This window comes from Anarrhichthys ocellatus, unplaced genomic scaffold (genome assembly GCF_004355925.1).
Source record: "Anarrhichthys ocellatus isolate YVR2014 unplaced genomic scaffold, GSC_Weel_1.0 scaffold14, whole genome shotgun sequence".
NCBI classification, from domain to species: Eukaryota; Metazoa; Chordata; class Actinopteri; order Perciformes; family Anarhichadidae; genus Anarrhichthys; species Anarrhichthys ocellatus.
Window position 1 is genome coordinate 3,865,159 of NW_022280044.1, and position 20,827 is coordinate 3,885,985.

The 20,827-nt window shown below is 42.1% G+C and overlaps 2 protein-coding genes across 2 annotated transcripts in view; both read left to right on the forward strand.

Moving 5' to 3' along the window:
- The first annotated feature begins 1,092 nt into the window (after positions 1 to 1,092).
- Positions 1,093 to 10,409, forward strand: col8a2 (collagen, type VIII, alpha 2). Its single transcript, XM_031854119.1, has 2 exons — positions 1,093 to 1,280; positions 5,133 to 10,409. Exons 1-2 carry the CDS (start codon positions 1,118 to 1,120, stop codon positions 7,034 to 7,036), a joined length of 2,067 nt encoding a protein of 688 aa, XP_031709979.1. The 5' UTR covers positions 1,093 to 1,117; the 3' UTR covers positions 7,037 to 10,409.
- Positions 10,410 to 11,516: 1,107 nt separating this feature from the next.
- Positions 11,517 to 20,827, forward strand: part of ptp4a2b (protein tyrosine phosphatase 4A2b) — a 17,397-nt gene continuing 8,086 nt past the window's right edge. The window contains exon 1 of the mRNA XM_031854120.1: positions 11,517 to 11,663. The gene's annotated coding sequence lies outside the window, so the exon portion shown is untranslated. The remainder of the gene's footprint in view (positions 11,664 to 20,827) is intronic.

Genomic DNA, 20,827 nt, shown 5'->3' on the forward strand with positions numbered 1-20,827 from the left:
GCAGGGGAAATTAGCTGGAGACCTGCTGCAGTATCCTCCTCCATCTCTTTGGCACTTAATGCTGCTTTATATTAATGACCCAAAATAAGTAAGAGGTGGAATTCAGAAATTACATTTGCCAGAGTGATGAAGTGTATCTCTCTTGTGTCTCATTTTGTTAGCCAAATGTCACCTATCGCTGATATTGGTGTGACTTTGCTGTAAAGTCCTGTAAGTCCAAAACACTGTATGTCAGTTAAATCACAAAATCCCAAGCAGGTTAGAGAGAAACTTGCAGTTTGCAGTTTTTCACAACCACGCACCGCTTTCTCTCATCTTCACACCATTTCCGTGCCTGATATAAGCATGACATGTTGGGCATTCAAACAGGAGCAGGCTGAACCTGACATTCCATTTTGCATCCCACATCATGACAAAATAAGACAGCTGACAAAAACAGCTCAGGGGAGAGTTCAAGTGGAAATTTAAGCCATTTTCACACATAATTCCACCAGTTAAAGGACACCTGCAGTGGCTCACTTATGATACGCAAACACACTAACCATCCTCTGGTGGTTTCCTGTTCGCACCTGACCACGGTTGTGAAAATATTTGGCAGAGGGAGATGTGGTCATTTCTTCCTCGAGTAAATTAAAGTCAACAGATCTGCTTGCCACAGGTTCTGAGAGCCATCTAGGCCAAATATTAACCCAACCAAATACTTACCGCATACAGTGTAGCAGCAGAGAGCCGGGACATTCATCAGCAATTATGCTCACGTTGTGTTGTATTTGTACGTGTGTGCATCTCATGTTTGGACAGATAAAATGTATGGGTAACAGTCTTGTGTAACCTATCCTTTACCAGTACTGGAGGTAGTGTCAGTCTGTAATATATAGCTGCACATAGAGCAATGTATGCTGTAGTAAAAACTCATTATCACTGTGGGTGTAAATTCCACATCAGCTTTATCCCATCATACTCCCCTTGACTCCCGGATTAATGATTGCAAACTCCAATCTAAGATTAAAAAAGGAGAAGATAAAGCCCAGTCATTTTGAGCATAATAACGAATATGGCCCTCTTTTCTGTTCTGTTTATTCCTCCAGTAGTTTTTGTGCGACATCTGAAGCCTGAGATGCTGATGACCATGCTGCTGGCTCCAGTCTGTGTGCTGCTGACGCTGGGAACGCGTGCTCTTGCTGGAGGCTATCCCCCCATCGCCCACATGAAGTACATGCAGCCCATGATGAAAGGGCCTATTGGACCCCCGTTCAGAGAAGGCAAGGGACATTACGTTGGTAAGTAATCCATGGGGTTATACGTATGTGTCTCTTTTACTTCGATGTCTCACTCTGCTCTGCACAAACTGTTTGCTGTGAACTCTGCGGGCCGCTAGGGCCCCTCACACTTCAGATTTAAACCTATATTATTGAGATACTCTCCTCAGTAAAGCCATATTAAATATGAGAAACTGCAAATTAGCAACTGATATTAATGCAGTACACAATACCCAAACTAAGTTTTGATGTTTGTGTTCAGTTATTTCAAATTGAATAGTTCCCGACTCAAAGTTATTTTCTGCAAACAGTATACATGTAACTTTTCTCCAACTATCTGAACCAACGGCAGCACTGATGTGGATCACATGCAAGTCCTAAACTACAGTACAGTAAAGAACAGAGATATAACGACTTCCTAGGAACAAAGGAAGTCTCTAACATTGCGGTTGAATATGTGACTGATGTTGAGACCCTCCCAGGACAGACTTGTGCACGAAAGCCACTGGTTTAGTGGCTCTCTTCAGGCAGTTAAAGGACTCGCTGGTGTGTGTGTCTCGTTGCCCTGCGGGTCCTACAGCACTTGGCAGCTTCTCAGTTGGGGCCTAATGGAGGCCTGATTGCCCACTGTTTGCTGAGCTCCACTTGGCCAGTTTTCTTCCTGCCATCTGGATGCCGTTACCCCCAGTGTTTATCACATATTTTTCAGCTGTATGATGAAGGAGAGAGTGTGAAGGATATAAAAATAGATTGTATAAAAGGCTCAGGCAAAAGGGGAACTGGGACAGGGAGGGGGGTAATAATCATACTGCAAAAAATGTTCATGCTGTCATTGCTATCATTATCAAATTTGACTCAAACTACCAACTACCATGGCGGGATCAGATGAGACCCGCCATGTGTTAGCGGAGGCCCCTTCTTCGAAGCAAAGTTCAAAGCAAACGAGGGGCACATTTTCATTTCAGTGCCATAATATGATGTTGGACAAAGACAGACTCCAGAAGTTGGATTCAGAGCAATTTCAGTGTTCATGTGTTGCAGTTAAATCTCTCACAGAAACATCAAAGATAGTTATGCTTTCTATAAATGGGATTTCAAAAGTGTGGTAGAAACAAGTTTAAGATTTGGACAAGTGAAACTAATGCGCCATGTGGCTCGCGTGACTACAATGCCTTTACTGCCACCCAGTGGTCACATGTCCACATTGCATCACCACTGAAAGTTTGTGAATTATTATTAATTAACTATATACTATGATTATCAGTTCAGTTGATCTTTATTAACAGACTCAAAGTCCATTAGAAAAACACAAACAACAACACATACATAGGATCTTTAGATCTGCTGTATCCGATGTAGTATTAGAATTTGCAAATAGTCAACATCCCAGAAATGTATAAAATAATGTTTGTGATGTTATACAGAATATGTGAAGGTATAACGCATTTGTATAGTGCTAATTATATCAAACCACAGATACAAAATCTCATAACTTAGCTTATAATGAGTGTAACTCAAATAATTGATTCAGTAGATCAGTGGGGAGAATGCGTAAAAAGAAAGGTTAAAGACTATAATTAATAAACTTGTCAAATGTCTAAAAGCAATTAGAAATGTAAGATGAAGGCTACCACTCAAGTGTATAGGCTTTCTTGTGCAATCATTGATGAGCTGTGGGTTCTGTATCAATCTTAGCGGGACGGGAGTCGGTACTGCCCTCAGGCTTGCGTGCGTGCTCCTGTAGGTTTGCTCTTACAAGAGCAGAGTTCAATAAATTCAGTGACTCTATCAGTTTAAATGTATTTGAAAGCACAACTTAAGTCTTTGTCCTCTGGAGAGAATCGCAACAAGTAATGAAGAAGCCATTATGTCCTCTCAAGTGTGAAGCACCTTATTTCCTCTCTCTGGGTGATATATCACGGCGCTCAGTAGCTAATAAACAAACAGAGCTGAGGCCAGAATGCTCATTACACACCTGAACACAATGTTTTGGCTGGCACCCTGGCTGATATAGACAAACCTCTTGTCTAAATATATTATACGAACCATTTATTCGGAGGAGGATACCAAAATAATTACACCTGCAATCTCGTGAAAACTGTACAGTCTGGTAAATAGTTCAAAGTTAAACCTGGAAGTCAGACAGTAAGCAAACTCATCACATTTAAAATGTAACACTTTAATAATGATTAATTACTTATTAAAGTTTAAATGTTATCATACACAAATGCAATAATGACCACAACCACAAAAATAAAACCTTCATTGTTAATGTTGGTATTTTGCAACCACTTTGGGGCACATATGATCACTTTGTATAAAATGTACGTGTCTCGTTAAATTTTCCTACTTTTTTTTCAGCCTTCAAAACTACATGATGCAGGCTTATCACATGCTAAATATAATAATGTACACACACTTATACGGTACTATGACCCATGTGCTGTTCAGTGTATTAAGCTTTTATTCTCATCATAGTGGATGGATGCATTCTCATGAAGTGCCAGCAGGGGGAAGTAGTGCTCTGTGGTTACGTTAGGGGAAATAATGGGATTTCCAACTTGAATGTATTTTAAAATATGGATACTTGTCATTTGTGCTGTCTTATGAAAATAATACAAGGTGAGCTTCCCTCTGGCAGACCTACAGGCGAGGTGTTGCTGAGTTGAGGAACAGCAAGCAATACTGAAATGTTGTGATTGGAGTGTTCTGCAGACCAGGCCTGTGTTTCTGCTCAGTGTGGCCTTGCTGTGTTGTGCTTCACTCTGCCAGGAAAGAATATTGAGACAGTTTCTGACATGTAGCATACTTCTTCAGTCTAGTTTCCCCTTTGTCACACAATCAAAACATTTGCATTTCACAGACACTCTCAAAGTCGCTCAGGTGTAAAACAGAAAAGTGAACTCCTGTCCAGTTGTATGATTACATGGATAGTTATAGGGATTGAACCTGTCCAGAATATAACCTGCCTTCTGCTCAATCTGACCTGTGATATGACCTGAATAGTCAGGAAGCTTACCATGCCTTTAATAGATGGAAAAGATCATCAAATCACAAAATTGTACAAAAGTGAATTGAGAGGACCCTTTCCAACATGATTGGGGTTTTAATCTGTATTTCCCAGGTAATGATGTTGTGATGTCACATGTTTCATCTATGTAGCTTAATTCATGATTCCTTCTGTCGGCTCTTAATTGTTGTGTTCACTTGGCAATGGACAATGTACTCTGCCCACTCAGTACTATTTTTATATCTTCTCTCTTTAGTGCCTTTGCAGCTGCATTTATTGTCTCAATGTTGACAATGAAATTTCAAAACTTCAGTGGCTTATTAAAAACTACTGATACCGACATAAAAAATATATTTTTAGAATTGGTATACTGGCGCATGCTGTGCTGCAACAGTCTGGATCACTATAGCTTACCTTTGGATAGACTTTAAAGGATTGAGATTTTTCTACAACACGTGAAGGATTGATTTATTGACTTTTTTATTTTGTATTCTTTTAAAACCCTGACACCCTTACCACTAAGTGGCAGTATTGTGTAAAGTCCAGTGTTTCAAGTATCTTTAGTTCTCACAAGACGATGAAGCAGTGTTGCCTTCTGAGTAAAAAAAAAAAGGGTTTAAATGGACCTCTAATGGTGAAGCAGCTGGTTGATGCAGTTGGCTGCAGTGTAGATAGGAATTGCATCCCTCAGGTTTTTTTGTATTGCTTTGACCTACATTAATTTAAGAGATTTGTTTTGATTTCGATCAAAACACACATAAACACATTTATATGTTACATGGTATGTTTCTGATCAGCTTTCTACTTCTTATTTGTTTTAAAATACATTGGCATGCCAACGATGTGATCTTTTCTTTTTCCAGATATGCCACCCATGATGGAAGTCAAGGGGGAACCAGGCCTCCAAGGCAAACCTGGACCTAGAGGCCCCTCAGGGCCAGAAGGAATTCCAGGCAAACCTGGACTGGGCAAGCCGGGTCTCAATGGCCAGCCAGGTTCTCAGGGGCCTCCTGGTTTTCCAGGAATGGGTAAGCCTGGACTTCCAGGTCTCCCAGGAAAGATTGGACTAAAGGGGATGCCTGGACTTAATGGCGAGGTTGGCCCTCGTGGTGAACCAGGTCCCAGAGGTTCTTCAGGGCAGCCCGGCCTCCCTGGCCCATCTGGCTTGTCTCTAAATGGGAAACCTGGACTTCCAGGAATGAGAGGTCCCTTTGGGGCTCGGGGTGAACCGGGAACAAAGGGTCTTTCTGGCCCACCAGGTGAACGTGGGTTTAAGGGCGAGAATGGAAATGGAAAGCCAGGGCCTTCAGGTATAAGGGGTCCTCCTGGGCTAAAAGGCAGTTCAGGACCACCTGGTCTTCCAGGTATAGGCAAACCAGGCCTAAAAGGTTTGTCTGGACTGCCTGGTCTTAAAGGTGATCAAGGACTCCCAGGGGAACAAGGAGAACCCGGAGAGTCTGGGGCTCCAGGTCTACAAGGTCTGCCAGGACCAGTTGGGCTAGGGAAGCCTGGGCAAGACGGACTGCCTGGAGGACCAGGTCCACTAGGTCCAAAAGGTGAGCCAGGGACCAGGGGTTCTCCTGGATTTCCTGGCACTCCTGGTTATGGAAAACCTGGTTTGAGTGGGCCTAAAGGAGAAAAGGGCTATGGTGGGTTGCCTGGTCTCCCAGGGGACAAAGGAGAGCAAGGAATGTCGGGCCCGATTGGAGAACTCGGCCTTGATGGGCAATCAGGACCACCAGGTCTTCAAGGCCCAATGGGACTGCCTGGAAAACATGGAATGCCAGGACTGAAGGGAGAGCTGGGGCCCCAGGGCCCTCCGGGACTTCCTGGCCTCAGAGGTGACCAAGGCCCCACTGGATCCTTTGGAAAACCTGGCATCCCTGGAGAGAAAGGCATCCCTGGGCCTAACGGTTCTATTGGAAAACCTGGACCCAAAGGTGATGGAGGGCATATTGGCCTACCTGGCAATCCAGGGTTGACAGGTGCTCCAGGGCCGAAAGGTGAGGGAGGGTTTATAGGAACTCCAGGACCCAGGGGACAGTCAGGAATTCCTGGTCTACAGGGGCCCATGGGTCCCATGGGGCCACAGGGTGGCCCTGGCCCAAAGGGTGAATCCGGACATCCAGGGTCTCCAGGACTGGGTAAGTTCGGAGAGAAGGGAAATATAGGTCCCCAGGGTCCTCCAGGGAAACCAGGCCCTTCTGGGCTCAATGGTAACCATGGCGCTCCTGGTCCTCCAGGGCCCCCCGGTCCTCCAGCAAATGGCCAAACAGTTGTTGCAGGGCCAACAGATTCACAGTTGGAAGGGGATGAAGTACCAGGGGACAGGAAAGGGCCTGCATACAGTCAAGTCCCACTCTCTGCCTCTGTGGCACCAGCCTTCACAGCCATCCTCAGCACACCTTTCCCCCCCTCTGCCATGCCAATCAAATTTGACAGGACCCTCTACAATGGGCAAAATGCCTACAGCCCTGCTTCTGGCATGTTCACCGCTCCTTTATCTGGTGTCTACTACTTTGCATACCACATGCACGTAAAGGGAACAAGCCTGTGGGTGGCACTGTACAAGAACAATGTGCCAGCTACTTACACCTATGATGAATACAAGAAAGGCTACATGGACCAGGCGTCCGGTAGTGCTGTCCTAGAGCTGAAGGAGGGTGATCAGGTATGGGTCCAGATGCCCTCGGATCAGGCAAATGGCCTCTATTCTACCGAATACATTCACTCCTCCTTCTCAGGATTTCTGCTCTGTCCCACATAACCCTGTCCTTTCACTCATGTTCCTGTATTGGCACCTCAGAGCAGCCCTAAACCTGAAATACCTACAGCCATTAACAGAAACACAAAACCCATAGGATTCTCAATATTTTTGCCATCATCTTGATCTGTCTCACCCTCAGCAATATCAGCGAAAGAAAAAACAAAACTTTGTGAATGAAATATGGAAAGTTTTAAAAAGCAGGGGAAAGAATTTCATACTGTGTTCTTCGTTTCAATGTCCTTCAAATGTGTGTTTTTGGGTTGTAATTGATGATGGTGTTTTTTAGCTTATATTATTTTAATTATTATATTGTCATAATTTTATTGTTATTATTTGGTCCTTTGTCGTCATTGTTGTTGTTGATCGGATTCAGACTATTAAGTGCCTTACTTTGTAATGTGCTAGTAACAGACCTTCCCATGTGACTGCACATCCTGCCCACAAGCTCTGACATCACCAGGCCCTGGGGGGTGATTGGTTGGTCTGGCTGCAGTCACGTCCCCCTTGTGTTCCTATTTAAACCATTGAATGGCAATACTGACATAAAGAGCAATGACACAACATCGGAAATATAGACAGACGATAGCAAAACAAGGCATTTTGTGCTGAAATACGATTACTTTTCACGTTTCTTTTGTTTGGCCTTTATGGTACTCTAAACAATTGCTACGTTAAAATTATTAATGGGATTAAATCTTTGTTTTAAGAGTGAGATATATATTTTGACAATTAGTTGGCATCTGTAGGATGCTTATTTCTCTGCTTCTTTCTGAATTTGGTTGGCGACCATTTAAGATGACCTTTATCTTTTTTTTAATATAATTTATTGAACTGTCCAGAAATGCAATCCAAGAGTAACTATGACCTCACAGTATTAGACTTTATAAAATTGAACCTGCCCTGTTTAAGTGGATAATGCGCAAGATTTTTTTTTTTTTAACTTTCAGGATAAAATTAATTAAGGATGATATGTATGCATACAGTCAATGTTTACATGCCATAGAATAGATACTGAGAGCAACTGAAAAATGGACGGTAAGGACACAAATCCAGCAGGATTAATGGCCTGTTTCCTTGTATCGATCCCATTTTTCACAAATGCACTGCAAATCCCATCACGGTGTCGCAGGCATTCCCTTCAGACACTCTGAACATGACATCACCGCTTTCTAATGGTATACTACCTATTCCAAGTGAGCAATCTCTGCTGCCATACTCTAAAGGCCCCATTTCTGACCACATTTTGCTAAATCTGTGAAGAGGCTGCTTTTGGAGAAATAGGGATGCAAATGGTTGACAAACAAAGTACATCCACTTCTTCCTTCAATGGCAGTTTCTGTGCAACTTGTTGTTGCTGGGCAAACGAGAGCAATTCTGAATCGTTGGTGAATGAAATTGTTTTCTATTAATTCCCAAACCATTGTGTCTAAAATAGCAGAATTGTTGTTTCGCTTCATGGAACATCCGTGGTTACAAGGACAAGATGTCTCTCAGAGCCCGAATTATGTCAAAAATATACAGCCGGAAACGAGAATCAATCTGCATTCACTCCATGAATAAGTAAAGGGACTGACTGAGGCCCACAGGTTGTGAAATACAGGTTGTGTAACATTTAACAACCCCCTGCCAGATTTCTGGGAGAGGTGGGCCAGAGGTGAGAGTGGTGTATTTACTCATTTCTGTTGGATGAGGTATTAAGGATACATGCTCTGTGTGTGTATGCGTGTGCTCGTATGTTCTGGTAGGTGTACCCTTCTGTCTGTCACTATGTCAATATACGTGTGTGTGTGTGTGTGTGTGTGTGTGTGTGTGTGTGTGTGTGTGTGTGGGTGTAGTTCACATTGTCCCCCTGGCATTCAGGTCATGAACACTTCAGCGAGAATAATCACAAACTCGAATGAAGTTACAAAACCTTAGGAAGAGCATACAGTCCTGTTAATGTTCCACATGTATTCTGACTCCTAAATCTCTCGGCCTGCTTTGGGCTTTAAAGAAGAAATGCACACACTGCCTTTGCAAAGTAAGGGAACAAGTTCTAAATAAAATAGGTGAAGGTAACGAGTAGATTACGGGAGATGACATCAAAATAATGAGATAAGAAGACAGCATTTACTAAACGTAAATTACTGGTTGACACTGAAAGCTTTTGACTGTTTTGCATATTGGTCCAATGAATGGCATAATGGTGTGCAACATTTATTGTCACATACCAAGTCATGAACAGAAAAAAAACGACACTCTGGTGAAGTGTGCAAAATCTTTCATCACGGTTGCATTTACAGAAGTGAGGAGGTTTGAGCAAACTTGAGAAAAGTAGCTTAAATTACAGAGCGATTGCCGTGCCTTTACTCATGCCGCCCAAACGCTATCGTTACACTGAATTTAGGGACTACCTTACATCTTGATGGAGGAATGTCAATGTACAGTATAGGATTGGGCCAGATATTGAGCTGTTCAATCAGAATGAATGTAATACTGTTTGACTCACTTACAATAGTTTCTATAAATCATCCACCATGCTGTGTCACGATACATAAACAGTAGCTCTTCTGGAAAAGCAGTGCTTGGAAAAGGCCTAATCAGTATTTTAAGTCTATGTAATGCAAACAGTGCACTTGCTCTTGCCCTTTCCTTCTCATAACATGAAAACACATCCAACTGCTACGTATATCATTATTGTCATGTGAGTCTACAAGACTGTCCAAGGCTGGTTGTGTACTGTATGTTGCCTTTTTTTTGTCGCCTTCTATTTTTGGACATATGAAATGGTGATGTGAGTTACATGTGGCTATAACTCTCTGTCCTTGTGTTTTGCTTGCAGAGTTTGCCCTGTGTGTGCAAATCAGTCAACGAGTGTCAGTAAGATTCATGTACCGTCTCAATCACAAGTTGCTTTGAAGTGTTTTCTGCTTTTCTTTAAAAAAAACAACATTTTTTTATTTTTTAAAGCCTTGCTTCGGTTCTTAAGGGATATTTGTTTGTTTTAGTTTCAGTAAATACAAACGGCCATTCCCATTTGCACATGAAATTAATGAAGATGTATTTATACATTTATGATTTTAATAGGGATGCCAAAACCGACCACCGAAGCCTAGAACGTATACATGGTATTTAACAGCATTGATGAGTTAAGAGCATTTACGACATGTAGTTAGCATTCTAGAGTTGTTTGTGAAGGATTATTTGATGACTTTTGTTTTCTATTTGAGTAATGTACAATGTATCAACTTATAGGATTTTTTTTTGCCATACAAGGCTATTGCGTGCACTCTATGCAATAGAATTTGGGTATAAAATGCACTCTTTTTGATTGAAAATGTTTGTCTGCTTATACAAAATCTACAGTACTTGATTGTATTGATACCACATCAATAAAAACCTTCATGTATATTATTGTCAGGCCCCCTCTTTCTATCTACTGTATTTGCATTTGTACATATTGGTAGTTGTAGTGAGGGATTTTACTTAATGCTTTCTAGGTAAAGATAACTGCATGGCACATGTGGTGTAGAAATCTATTGTAGGTAAAGGAATGAACACTAGAGGGAGATATGCAATATAGTAAAAACAGCATTTCAGGCCACGCTTTTGACAGATCCTTGTTGATCTACTAGTAAACTCAGAGCTGCATTGATAGACTTTTGTTGGTCAGTTCAGATTACTTGGATGACAATTGTGTGTTAGTCAGTTACTTGGAATGCTCATTCATTGCAGACAAATGTTTAACACAAAAAGACCAATCTTTGTCATAATTTGCCCTGTGTGAATATGCCATCCTTAGAAAAACAAGCTCAAAATAGCAAATCATTTACTGGAACAGTGTCCAACCTCCAACTAAAATATTTTTAGTTATATACAGATATATATACACACAAATGATCAAATTCATGAAATTGAGGTTGCAAAACAAACCCTGAGCACAGCCATAATTGTGCGGTTATTTTCTGGAACTGTCGTCACTATAGTGAGCTCTCATCGTGCACCCGGATTCTTCTTACGTCGCACTGACGCCAGACCTTCATGCTGCATTCGTGTAGTACTAGTAAACTCGTTCATCTTTTTTTTTCCCGTATTTGCGATTACGACTAGACGTGCATACACGTCTTTAGTAAGAGATCGTTTCGTAACAGCTTTTGCTTTTATTTACCTAGTGTCATAATTAATAAATTAAGTGACACTGAGCTGACATTTTACTTCAGCAGGGAAGCAAAGAGAGAAGCAATATATTCAAATATATAGTCAAAAATTCATGGCAGCTGTCTTCCTTAGTTTGTTAGAATAGAAATGCATCGCTTGAGCTCACTGTCAGGCACCTCGCTGTGTGTGTGTTGTTTTTCCCAAAATTACAAAGCACGTGTGTGCCGTAGAAAGTGACAGATTTCCCGAGTGTTTCCCACCGTGTTGACTTGCCGCTACCTTGGACAGCCTCGTTTCACATATTTCCGACAGTCCCTGAATGTGTGGACACACTGAGAAGGCTCCTCCCTCAACAACAGTTCCCGACCTCCGACGAGAATTCAAGCTGCCACATTGAAGTGGAACAAAAAGGCAACCTGGCAGCGGTCTTCTACACTCCCTCCACTTTCTCCGGGGTAGTCACGGGATTCCAATGTTCAGCCTGCTCTTTGTAAGTACCTAATAACTTAAACTAACTCATTTGGATGTGTGTCTCTGATATGATCGCACACGACTGCAATAACACAGCTCCGCAAAAAAAAAGCCTGATTTAAAAGTTACATATTGTAAAAATGATCAGCACAACACAAGGGAGGTAAAGTGAGTTTGTCTGAGTAGACGGACCAGTATGTAGCCTCGATAACGTTAGCAGAGCAAATAGCTAACGTTAGATTATTGGCCACGCAACGTTAACGCCACACTATTCAATGTGTTAACATGTAATAATACAAACCCTCAACTTAGTCAACTCTAACTTTAATATAGCGAGTCTTGGCATATCTCTGGACTGGTTGCTAAATGGTGAAAAGCAAAGTGACGGAGCTGAGCTAGCCTGCTAGCTAATGTAGCTCCGTTAGCATGCTATGTGGGCTAAGGCTATTTCCTAGAATAATAGTAACAATCATCTCGTTACGACTTGAAACATCAGCACGGGGTTCACTGGAGTTCATTTTTATTTGGTAACACGGCACATTGTGTGTTGTTAAACGCCATGCTGTTGTCCAAACGGACCGTCGTCTGCAAATTTGATAAAAAAAAAAACAAGGGCTAATGTAATGCTATACAACGAAGTCTTGGCGTGTCAGTGAAGGTAGCCTCTCTCTTGGACAACATGTAGCTTAACGTGAACAGTTCTTTGGTTATTTTTGGCGTTCATGGCAGCGACACCATTCACATATTTATAACCAGTGACTGATTTCCAGTATTTTCAGCTTCTTTACCGGTGGACTCGACAGACGTCGGTGACGTTAGTTGAGAGGAGCTCGGCTAGGGGTATATAGATGGCGACTAAAGCTAACTGCCTTCCGCCCTTTGTGACAGATCTTGACCCAGAGAGCATGCTGGACCCATTTATTTTGAAGCCACATGCCAAGCTAACATCTTAATAAACCAAACAAGTTGGTCGACAAAAAACCCCCGATATGTCCTGTCTGCTGTTATGGTATCGTGGGTGACAGTTTGTGTCGTCTCTCTCTTTAATTGTTAATTAGCCGGTTTGTCTCAGTAAATGTGTCAGCCTTTCATGCTACAAATGTAGCTAGCACTGAAGTTACGTGTGTCTATGATTTTAGCCTTTGTCTGTTTTTCTTAAAAACAGAAAGCACCCAACCATTTAGCCGTGTTGGTAGACGTGAAATGAGGAAATGCACTATGGGGAGGAAGTTGACTCGAGCAGCTGTGACACTAAAGGCCGCAGCACATTCCCATGCCTCTCAGTTTTCAATTTATGACCTTCCTATGGTTTCAGTCTCCTCTCTGTAATAAATGCCAGTGGGTAGCGAATACAAATGAATAAGCTCTGAACATTCCTACCGACATGGGTGTATGAGTCAATGAGTAACAGGTAAGCTAATTACATTTCTGCTCATGAGTCACTGCAAGGTGATCCAATTTGCCTACAGCGAGGATATGAGATGTTTAGTGCAATCAAAACAGACTCGAGGGCAATGTACAGTAGAAGAAGCAAGATATTCCTGTTATAATTCTTATATTTATATGCAAATCACATGATTGTTCCACTTTATGTAATGCAAGCAACAAAGAAATAGACACGGATTCCATATATCTTACACAATAGTGAGTCTTTATGCTCTTTTCACATTTTATTGTGGAAGTAGGACACTCGTACTGGTGACCTGCTTTATGTTATAGCTAATTGACAGCCCGATGTGGAAATAGCATAGCTCCTCTCAGTCCACTTACAGCACAGCCTGCAGCTAAACACAGGCCGTATACAGTAGGAAGCCCTCATCCCTGAGACACCGCACTTCGACTCGCATTACCTTATTTTTGTGTTTTTAAACTATGAACTTCAAGGTTAATCTTAGCCTTCATTTTTGCTGCACCGTTGTTGGACTCGGGACGAAACACTTATCCATTTTGCATTGCCTCCTTTTGCATACAAAACATTTGGTATAAGATTGGGAGTGTGTCGTAGTACGCCTATAACTAGCTGCATGACATTTTACACCAACAGATGGGTGATTCCTCTGTCTATAGATGGCATTTTTTAAAAAAAAAAAAGGAAGGGCAATGTGACAAGTGGGGAAGTTCTCAACCTTGGTTACCGTAACAGAGAAAGGCGAGCCCAGTTTACAGTAACGTGACACCAACTTACTGAGGAGGTTACTGGGGGAGAAGAACACCTATGTTGTAGCCTGCTGGCAGCCGGCCCATCGAGCCACAGGGTGGCTGCGAGTGTTGAAAGGTAGGGTTGAAGAGGTCTGTTCCACAGTGACTGGCTTAACAGATTTGGCCAATTTTAAAATCTAGCTATGCCCCATGGCGTCTGTGCTGTGGGGAGAAAGAAACGCAGGCTTTTGGTTTTTAACTATGTGTTAGCTTGCTAAGATCTCTGGCTCCTGGAGCAGTTTTGTTGTGTTGAAATCAGGTGAAAGTGGAAAGCTCGGATTATATACACACTTTTTTGCTCTTAAGTGAAAAGCCATATATAATTATGCACTGGTAGCCATGGGCACCTTGTGTTGGTTAATGGATCGTGCCCTGGTCGGCACAGCGTTCGTTTACAGTTGTTGCCACAGCACTGGGATAAAGCAAAGACTCTGTAGTACTGGCAGTATCTGACAGGTTGACAACTCTTCTAGATGCTGCTGCAAGGCTGCCCACTGACATGATGGCAACAGGTAGGAATAGGATCCTCCTTTTGTTAATTGTGTTTACAGTTACCTCGTCGAGCTGCAGTTAGCAGGTCGAAAAACACGGTCCTTTGCCAAAACATGCCACGGTAAAGTGTTGTTATTAGAGCTGTTGTTCGTAGGCGCGTGTAGCTGCTCACCTTCACTGATCCAGAAAATGTTTTAGTTTTGAAGCAACTATAGTCTAGAACATGCCGTGTTATTGCACATAGACCAGCTTGCTGTGTTTTGCTATTGCCTAGGCACTGTTTAGCTTCTCACAGCAGTGTGGCTATTTCTCCTTAAGCAGCTTATTAAACACATGAAATGTGCGACTACCTCTCAAAACATGACCTCCAAACTAATTCATTGAGGCCGTAATCTGAAAAAAAGATGGATTTTGTACTTTTTGAGCTGATTCAAGATCACAGGGAGGGCCTATATCTTTGATATCTTTGGTGAGGAAGTTGGATTTCTGAGTTTATAGTTTATATGAGCAGCCATAACTCTGCTCTGACCCTCTTCAGCGTTGCAGATTGCACACTACATTTTCAGCTTTAGCTCTGCAAATGATTTAAAAGTGCGCCATTGCTCTTCTCTGATCTATTCACGAGGGAAACCAAAACTCCCAACAGGAGCACTTGTTGCTAAAGCTGAGATAATTGTTGGTATAGCAACAGGCATCCCCTGATGCTGCTGTCAGAAAGCCAACTTAGTTTCCAAATGTCAGAAGACTTGATGTCACAGTGGGACTCTGCAGACATTCTCCTGTCTGTTGCCGAGTGTCGGCCTGAAACCTATTTCTATTTAACATTAGACTGACTGTGATTTCAGTCAGTGATTGTGACCTACGTTGACTCGGGTAGATCTCGGTACTAGTACTCTTATCGATACTGCTTATCAGTGCGGTACTTGGGTCTTAGCAGTCACGACGTGTCCTTCCCCGATTCGTCGTGCCGCCAAAAGAAAACGGACAGTAGCCGTGATTATCGATTAATTCAACATGGATGACGATTACAAGAGTTGCTGACCGTGTTGTCTGTACTAGCAGCTGTTGTGCAGTTAAATTCTGCATTTTATAATTCTACTGCTGCCGACATTTGAGCGAGCGGCGTGTCCAGCGGCATTATCAGAAGTAACGGTTTGTGGCTTTGAGGGCGATGGACTCAAAAAGGAGGAATTTCCTTTTCTTATCGATGTTTTTTTTTGTTCTGCACAACTGTTGTGACGTTCACAGAAACTGTAAAAGAACAAAAGCATAAATGCTCTGTTGTGACTTCCAGCCTCCGGCAGAGCTACGAGTGTACAGACAACAACAAAACCGAGGGGAACGAGTGAGAAATGTGTGTTGACCAAATACCTTGACCCATAATCTAGTAAAACTTTAATTTGTAAGTGTTCATTATAAAGGAAATTTGTGAGAGAGACTTGTAACTAAGTTTGAAAAATAAAACTTTGTTTTTTGGCCGTTTGAGCATATAGAGGAAGATTATAGAGGAAGTATGAAGTGCGACCTTTTATTTTTAAAGGGTACAATAATACTCGGCAACCAATCTACTTCCTGTTTGTACCGTATGTAAAGTATGGATGGAAATCATGTCCAAAAGGGTGCTGGAACGCCCGTGTGGATGTAGATCACTTTCGTTTTAATGGCTGTAGCCTCAGTATTGCTATCCGTGCCTCGATGTGTTGGCAGAGAGGTAGAGGTGTGGCTCACTGCTGTGACGAGTGTGTCCGTCGAGGCTGGGAGATGTCATCCTGCAGCCGATTTGAGGATTGTGACATGAGATTATGACTTATCAAAGGAGCTCAGAGATGGCTGAATATAGTCCCTCGACCCATATTCCAGATGCAAATTTATATAGAATATGAAAAACTTCTATCTGGGGAGGATGCAGCTGTGTTTTCAAAAACAAGTGATACCAATGAATAGACAGATATGTTGGTAGCAAATTAAAACACATTGGTAAGAGTATAGCTGGTCATTTCAAACACTTGTAGGCTGGTGAAATGTTACTTTGAACTTTATTGCCACATCATATCCGTTTCAAGAGTCCTTTAGTGAGCCATTAAAACATTGGAAATGTTCAATCGACTGAGGCTCAAACGGGTTAATGTTTCAATCGCTTTGGCTCTCGGGATGTCCAATATAGTTTATTATTTAATATGTAATCTTTATTGTACCAAAGTGTTTCCTACTAGATGTATTCTGTAGGCATAGCATGAAATCGATGACTCCCCCCCCCCCCCCCTCCTATTGCCGCTGCAAATCTGTTTTTTTTTTTTTTTTTTGGTCCACCACCTTTTTGTCTCTTTAAGTTATTGGTTTATTGTCATTAGTGTTCATCACGCAGGTGTTTTTAATTTAGTGATAAGTGTGATTAAAAGTGCAACGAGGCCACGGCGAGAACAGGCCGAGCCTTTGTTTGGATATGTTTTCCTCTTTTTATTCCCATTTCTAAGGTACTAAGCCCTGTTCTCTTTCAGTCCTTTCCAGAGACGGATCAGTCCTTGGCCCCCCCCCCCCCAAGCTCTATCGGAGGCCTTTGATCGTCACACTGTTTATCTGCGCTCACTCAGAGGCTGCAAAGCGGAGTGATAAGTGGGCTTTGCCGTGTGTGCAAGGACGTGCGCGGGGAGTGTTGGTCCGTTCATAGAAATTGCATATTCTCTCACCAGTCCACAAGGAGCCAGAACAAGAAGTACTCTGTGGGAAGATTAGCTCCCTGTCCTCAGGGAGCAGAGCGAGGTAACCTGTTGCACTGAAGGAGACCGAATGAGGATGTCCATTTAGCAACATTTTAGATGGGCAACAAAACTGCCGCCATCATAATCTTTGTCTTTATTCTAAACTTGTTTACTTTTTCCAGTAAAACAATTTGTTTTTCTCAATTCGTACAGAAGCATGGAACACAAATGAACGATAAAAGACGTGGTACAGTACACAAGCATTAAAACCAATAACGCAGCAAAGATGGTGTGTGTACACTGTTACGGTGCATAACAACATAACTTACTGAGCGACTGTAGCCGGAGAATACATTAAGCGATAAGTGGCTCTAATCAAGGAGAAGTGCACATCACGGCCTGGATCTTGTTTTTACCTCTGTTCTGACAAACCACAGAACAAGTCTTTGTACAATACGTAGGCGACATGTTTCCAGATGGAATGTTGCAAAAATGTTACCAAAATAATAGCTGTTGTGTCAGTGGGCACACTAGTGCTAAGCCCTTAGTACCTTTCACTCTTCTCTCTTTTTTAAAATTTTTTTAAAGGCGCTGTTTTTAACATTCTGAGCGTTAATATAGCAGCAAGCAACTATTTGCTGTGTAAAGATATAGCGGAGTAATGTCTACCTGCACGGAGAATGAAGTCGCTCTCCCTCTGTGTTTGTACATGTTCGTACATTCAATTCAAAAAACCCTAAATTGCTTCCGCGTATGAACGGGTAGGAATAGTCGTGATGGGCAGGTGGCACCTTGCATGGTAGCAGTTGCCATCAAGGTATGACTGGATGAATGAAGTGGTGTGAAAGCGCTTCGAGTGGTTGTAGAGATGCGTGAGCTAATGGGAGAGGTGACTCTATAAACCCTTCAAGAGGTCTGCCGCGGCTGGAGAAGTCCAACTCGTAGGCACCCTTGAGGATTCTTATGCATCAGGTGAAGTGTTTCTTTCGTGGAGGGTCTTTGTGTACCACCAACCTGTGTCTAGACTTAGATTGAATACAGTCCACCCACACACAGGCTTCAACATGAGGGTTGTCTTGATAAAGGTTGTGTATATACTCTTGTTGTTGCCATCTTGTTTGTCATTTTGTCAACAAAATAAGAGTAACTGTTGGAATCTGACACCAAACCTTTTGGCTTTTTAAAAGGTATTTCCACATTTGGATTCTGGACTAGGTCTTACACCTTGAGGACTTCTCGTCCCGTTTTCTTTTATGTACTTTTTTTGGAAGTACTACTACCAAAAATGTGGACCCTGTTTATCGCCCTGTGGAGGAAAAAAAAAAAAACACGGGGTTATTATATTTTCACACTGAAACAACCACAAGCCCGAGTCAGACTGGTTCTGTCTTGACACAGCTTAACAGACGAGACCAGTTATGATCAATCATGAGGCTGTGATTAAGTGGCTGGGTCCAAAGGGCAGGTCACTTTAATTATTCGAGTCAAAATCTAAATACTGGCCTGAAAACAGAGTACATTTGATTATATCAGCATGTCATCGGTGTTGGCAGATAAAGGCTTTAAAGTGAAATATTGGCGAGAGATGAACACCGTGTGAAAGTAGGATACATATTTCTGTTTTGTTTGAACATGTTACCTGAACATGCATGTGGCATGTTTTACATGTAAGGTAGCCTAACCTGAAGGGTAACCTACAACACCCCTACAACAGAAACGTGTGTGCATCAGCAATCTGTCAAAATGAGCTGGAAGATATCTGAATATCTTCAAAAATCCAATGTTTTTGCATTCCTAGTTTTTATTTTTGAAAAAGTTATAATCGACTGATTGAAATAATGTAAACACACAAAGGCTAAAGTTAACACATCCTCAACTTGCACAAATAATTTTTTTTTTTCCACTAAATTTTTTAGTATTTCTCAATTCTCAGTTCAAAAAATAGAAATGTTTCCTCTTCCAAATGCTGCCGTGTCCTATCTGGCTGTGCTATTTTGAGCTCAACTGGTGTCGGACACCCTCATTTCTGTTAATCCCTGTTGCTCGCTTGAAAGCACCACAATGTGTGTATGTATATATGTATATATATCTCTGTTATTTTGTGGGGGGAAAAAAGCTAAAAAAAAAATAGATTTTTCAAAGTTTTGAATTGATCTTAGAAGAAGATAATAATCTTGATTTTTACATAAATTTTTTTTTTTTTTTTTTTTCTTTTTTTTTTTTTTCCCCCACTCTTAATAAATAGATAAATTAGATACACATCCTTGTCCCTACCCTCGTGGTAGGTCAATGTTTTGTGTTGATGTAGATCACCTCTTCCCCGCACCAAGACTGTATTGTCAGAAACCGACTAGCACATTGTCAGAATTCACCAAACACAAGGCCACACATCGTCAACTCCACTTCTAAGTATCACTTTCAGCCCGAGGTTCCCGTTTGCAGAGCCCGGAGGTGTGCTGCTCACGGGACGCACAGCAGCAGTTTAGGATCTCTGCTGCAGTTTTGTATACAAGCCGATGTCTCTCAATGCCGTCGTGTCCCGGCCTGCCTGTAGATCTCAGTCTTGGTTGTTATTCTGGATAAACTGGTGAGGCTCAGAAAAGTATTAGAAGCTTAACCAGTGTAGCTGATTGTAGTTTAATGTGTGTGTGTGCGTGCGTGTGCTTTCTTGCTTGCCTGCCTGTTTGTCTTTGTGTTTTCAAGCATGTCTGATAGGGAGGAGGGCTGCGCTGCGCTACTTGCTTTTTGTGTGTACTGTTTGCTGAATGGTGTGGTGACCTGTCAGCATACCCCACACTGACGGGCCCCTTCAGGCGCACACCGTGTCCCCAGAGGCCATAGCCTTTGTCTTTATTGAGCATGAAGTCGATTCTCTTACCTAGTTGTCACTAGAGACTTTTATTGTTACATTTTCGGACTTCTCAGAACCAAATACTTGAATTTAAACCAAAACCTGTTTGAGATATGCTACTGAAGGTTTACTGTCCTACACAAGCTTACAGCTGATACTGCTGTCCCGAGCAGCAGCGGAGTGCCCATCTTTTTTTTGGAATTCGGAAATGATACATAATAACATTCAATCTATCATTCTTGCAACGTGCAGAGGCACCCTATACAAATCAACATCATTTTGTAATTGATGACGAATCATCATGCCAGCCCTCTCTTGGGTGTATTCACACCTGTATTTAGAAATGTCCACTTGTCATCGACTCACCCCAAGAGTAGGCATGTGTCAGTAGAGCTCCTTGTATAAAGTAGGGCCCCGTCACCGAGATCTCTTGTGTCCCAGCACTCATTTGAAATGAATGAATACTGGTTTCTTCGTCTTTCTGTCGGTGTGAGAACACAGTGAAGTTGAGCACAGCTCCAATAGGAGGTGAGATCCACCCACCCAGCCTATCGACAGCATTGACGTCACTGCGTAGGGACCCAGCTGGTCCGTTGGGCAGGTGTGATCCTCTGTTTTTATCTCAGTCACTGCCAACTTCTTGACTCTTTTTGTTTGTCTTAACTTTTTTTTAAAACTTGTTTTAATTTAACGTAGCCATTGTTATGTCCGCTTGATGATTTCTTAGCAGCTTCCTTCATGTTCCTTTTGTCCCCGTCCTCCTTGACATATCCGTTATCTTCTGTTTGGTATTCATAGAGGCCACAGGAATGAAGACGTGTCCCTGTGACTTATGGCCGCATTTCTGTTTACAACTGATTGACGGCGTCTCTCGAGTTTTGATCGCAATTGGTTATTTTTTTTGCACGTGTGTTTGAGTTAATGAAGGCGTGTGATGTTTTA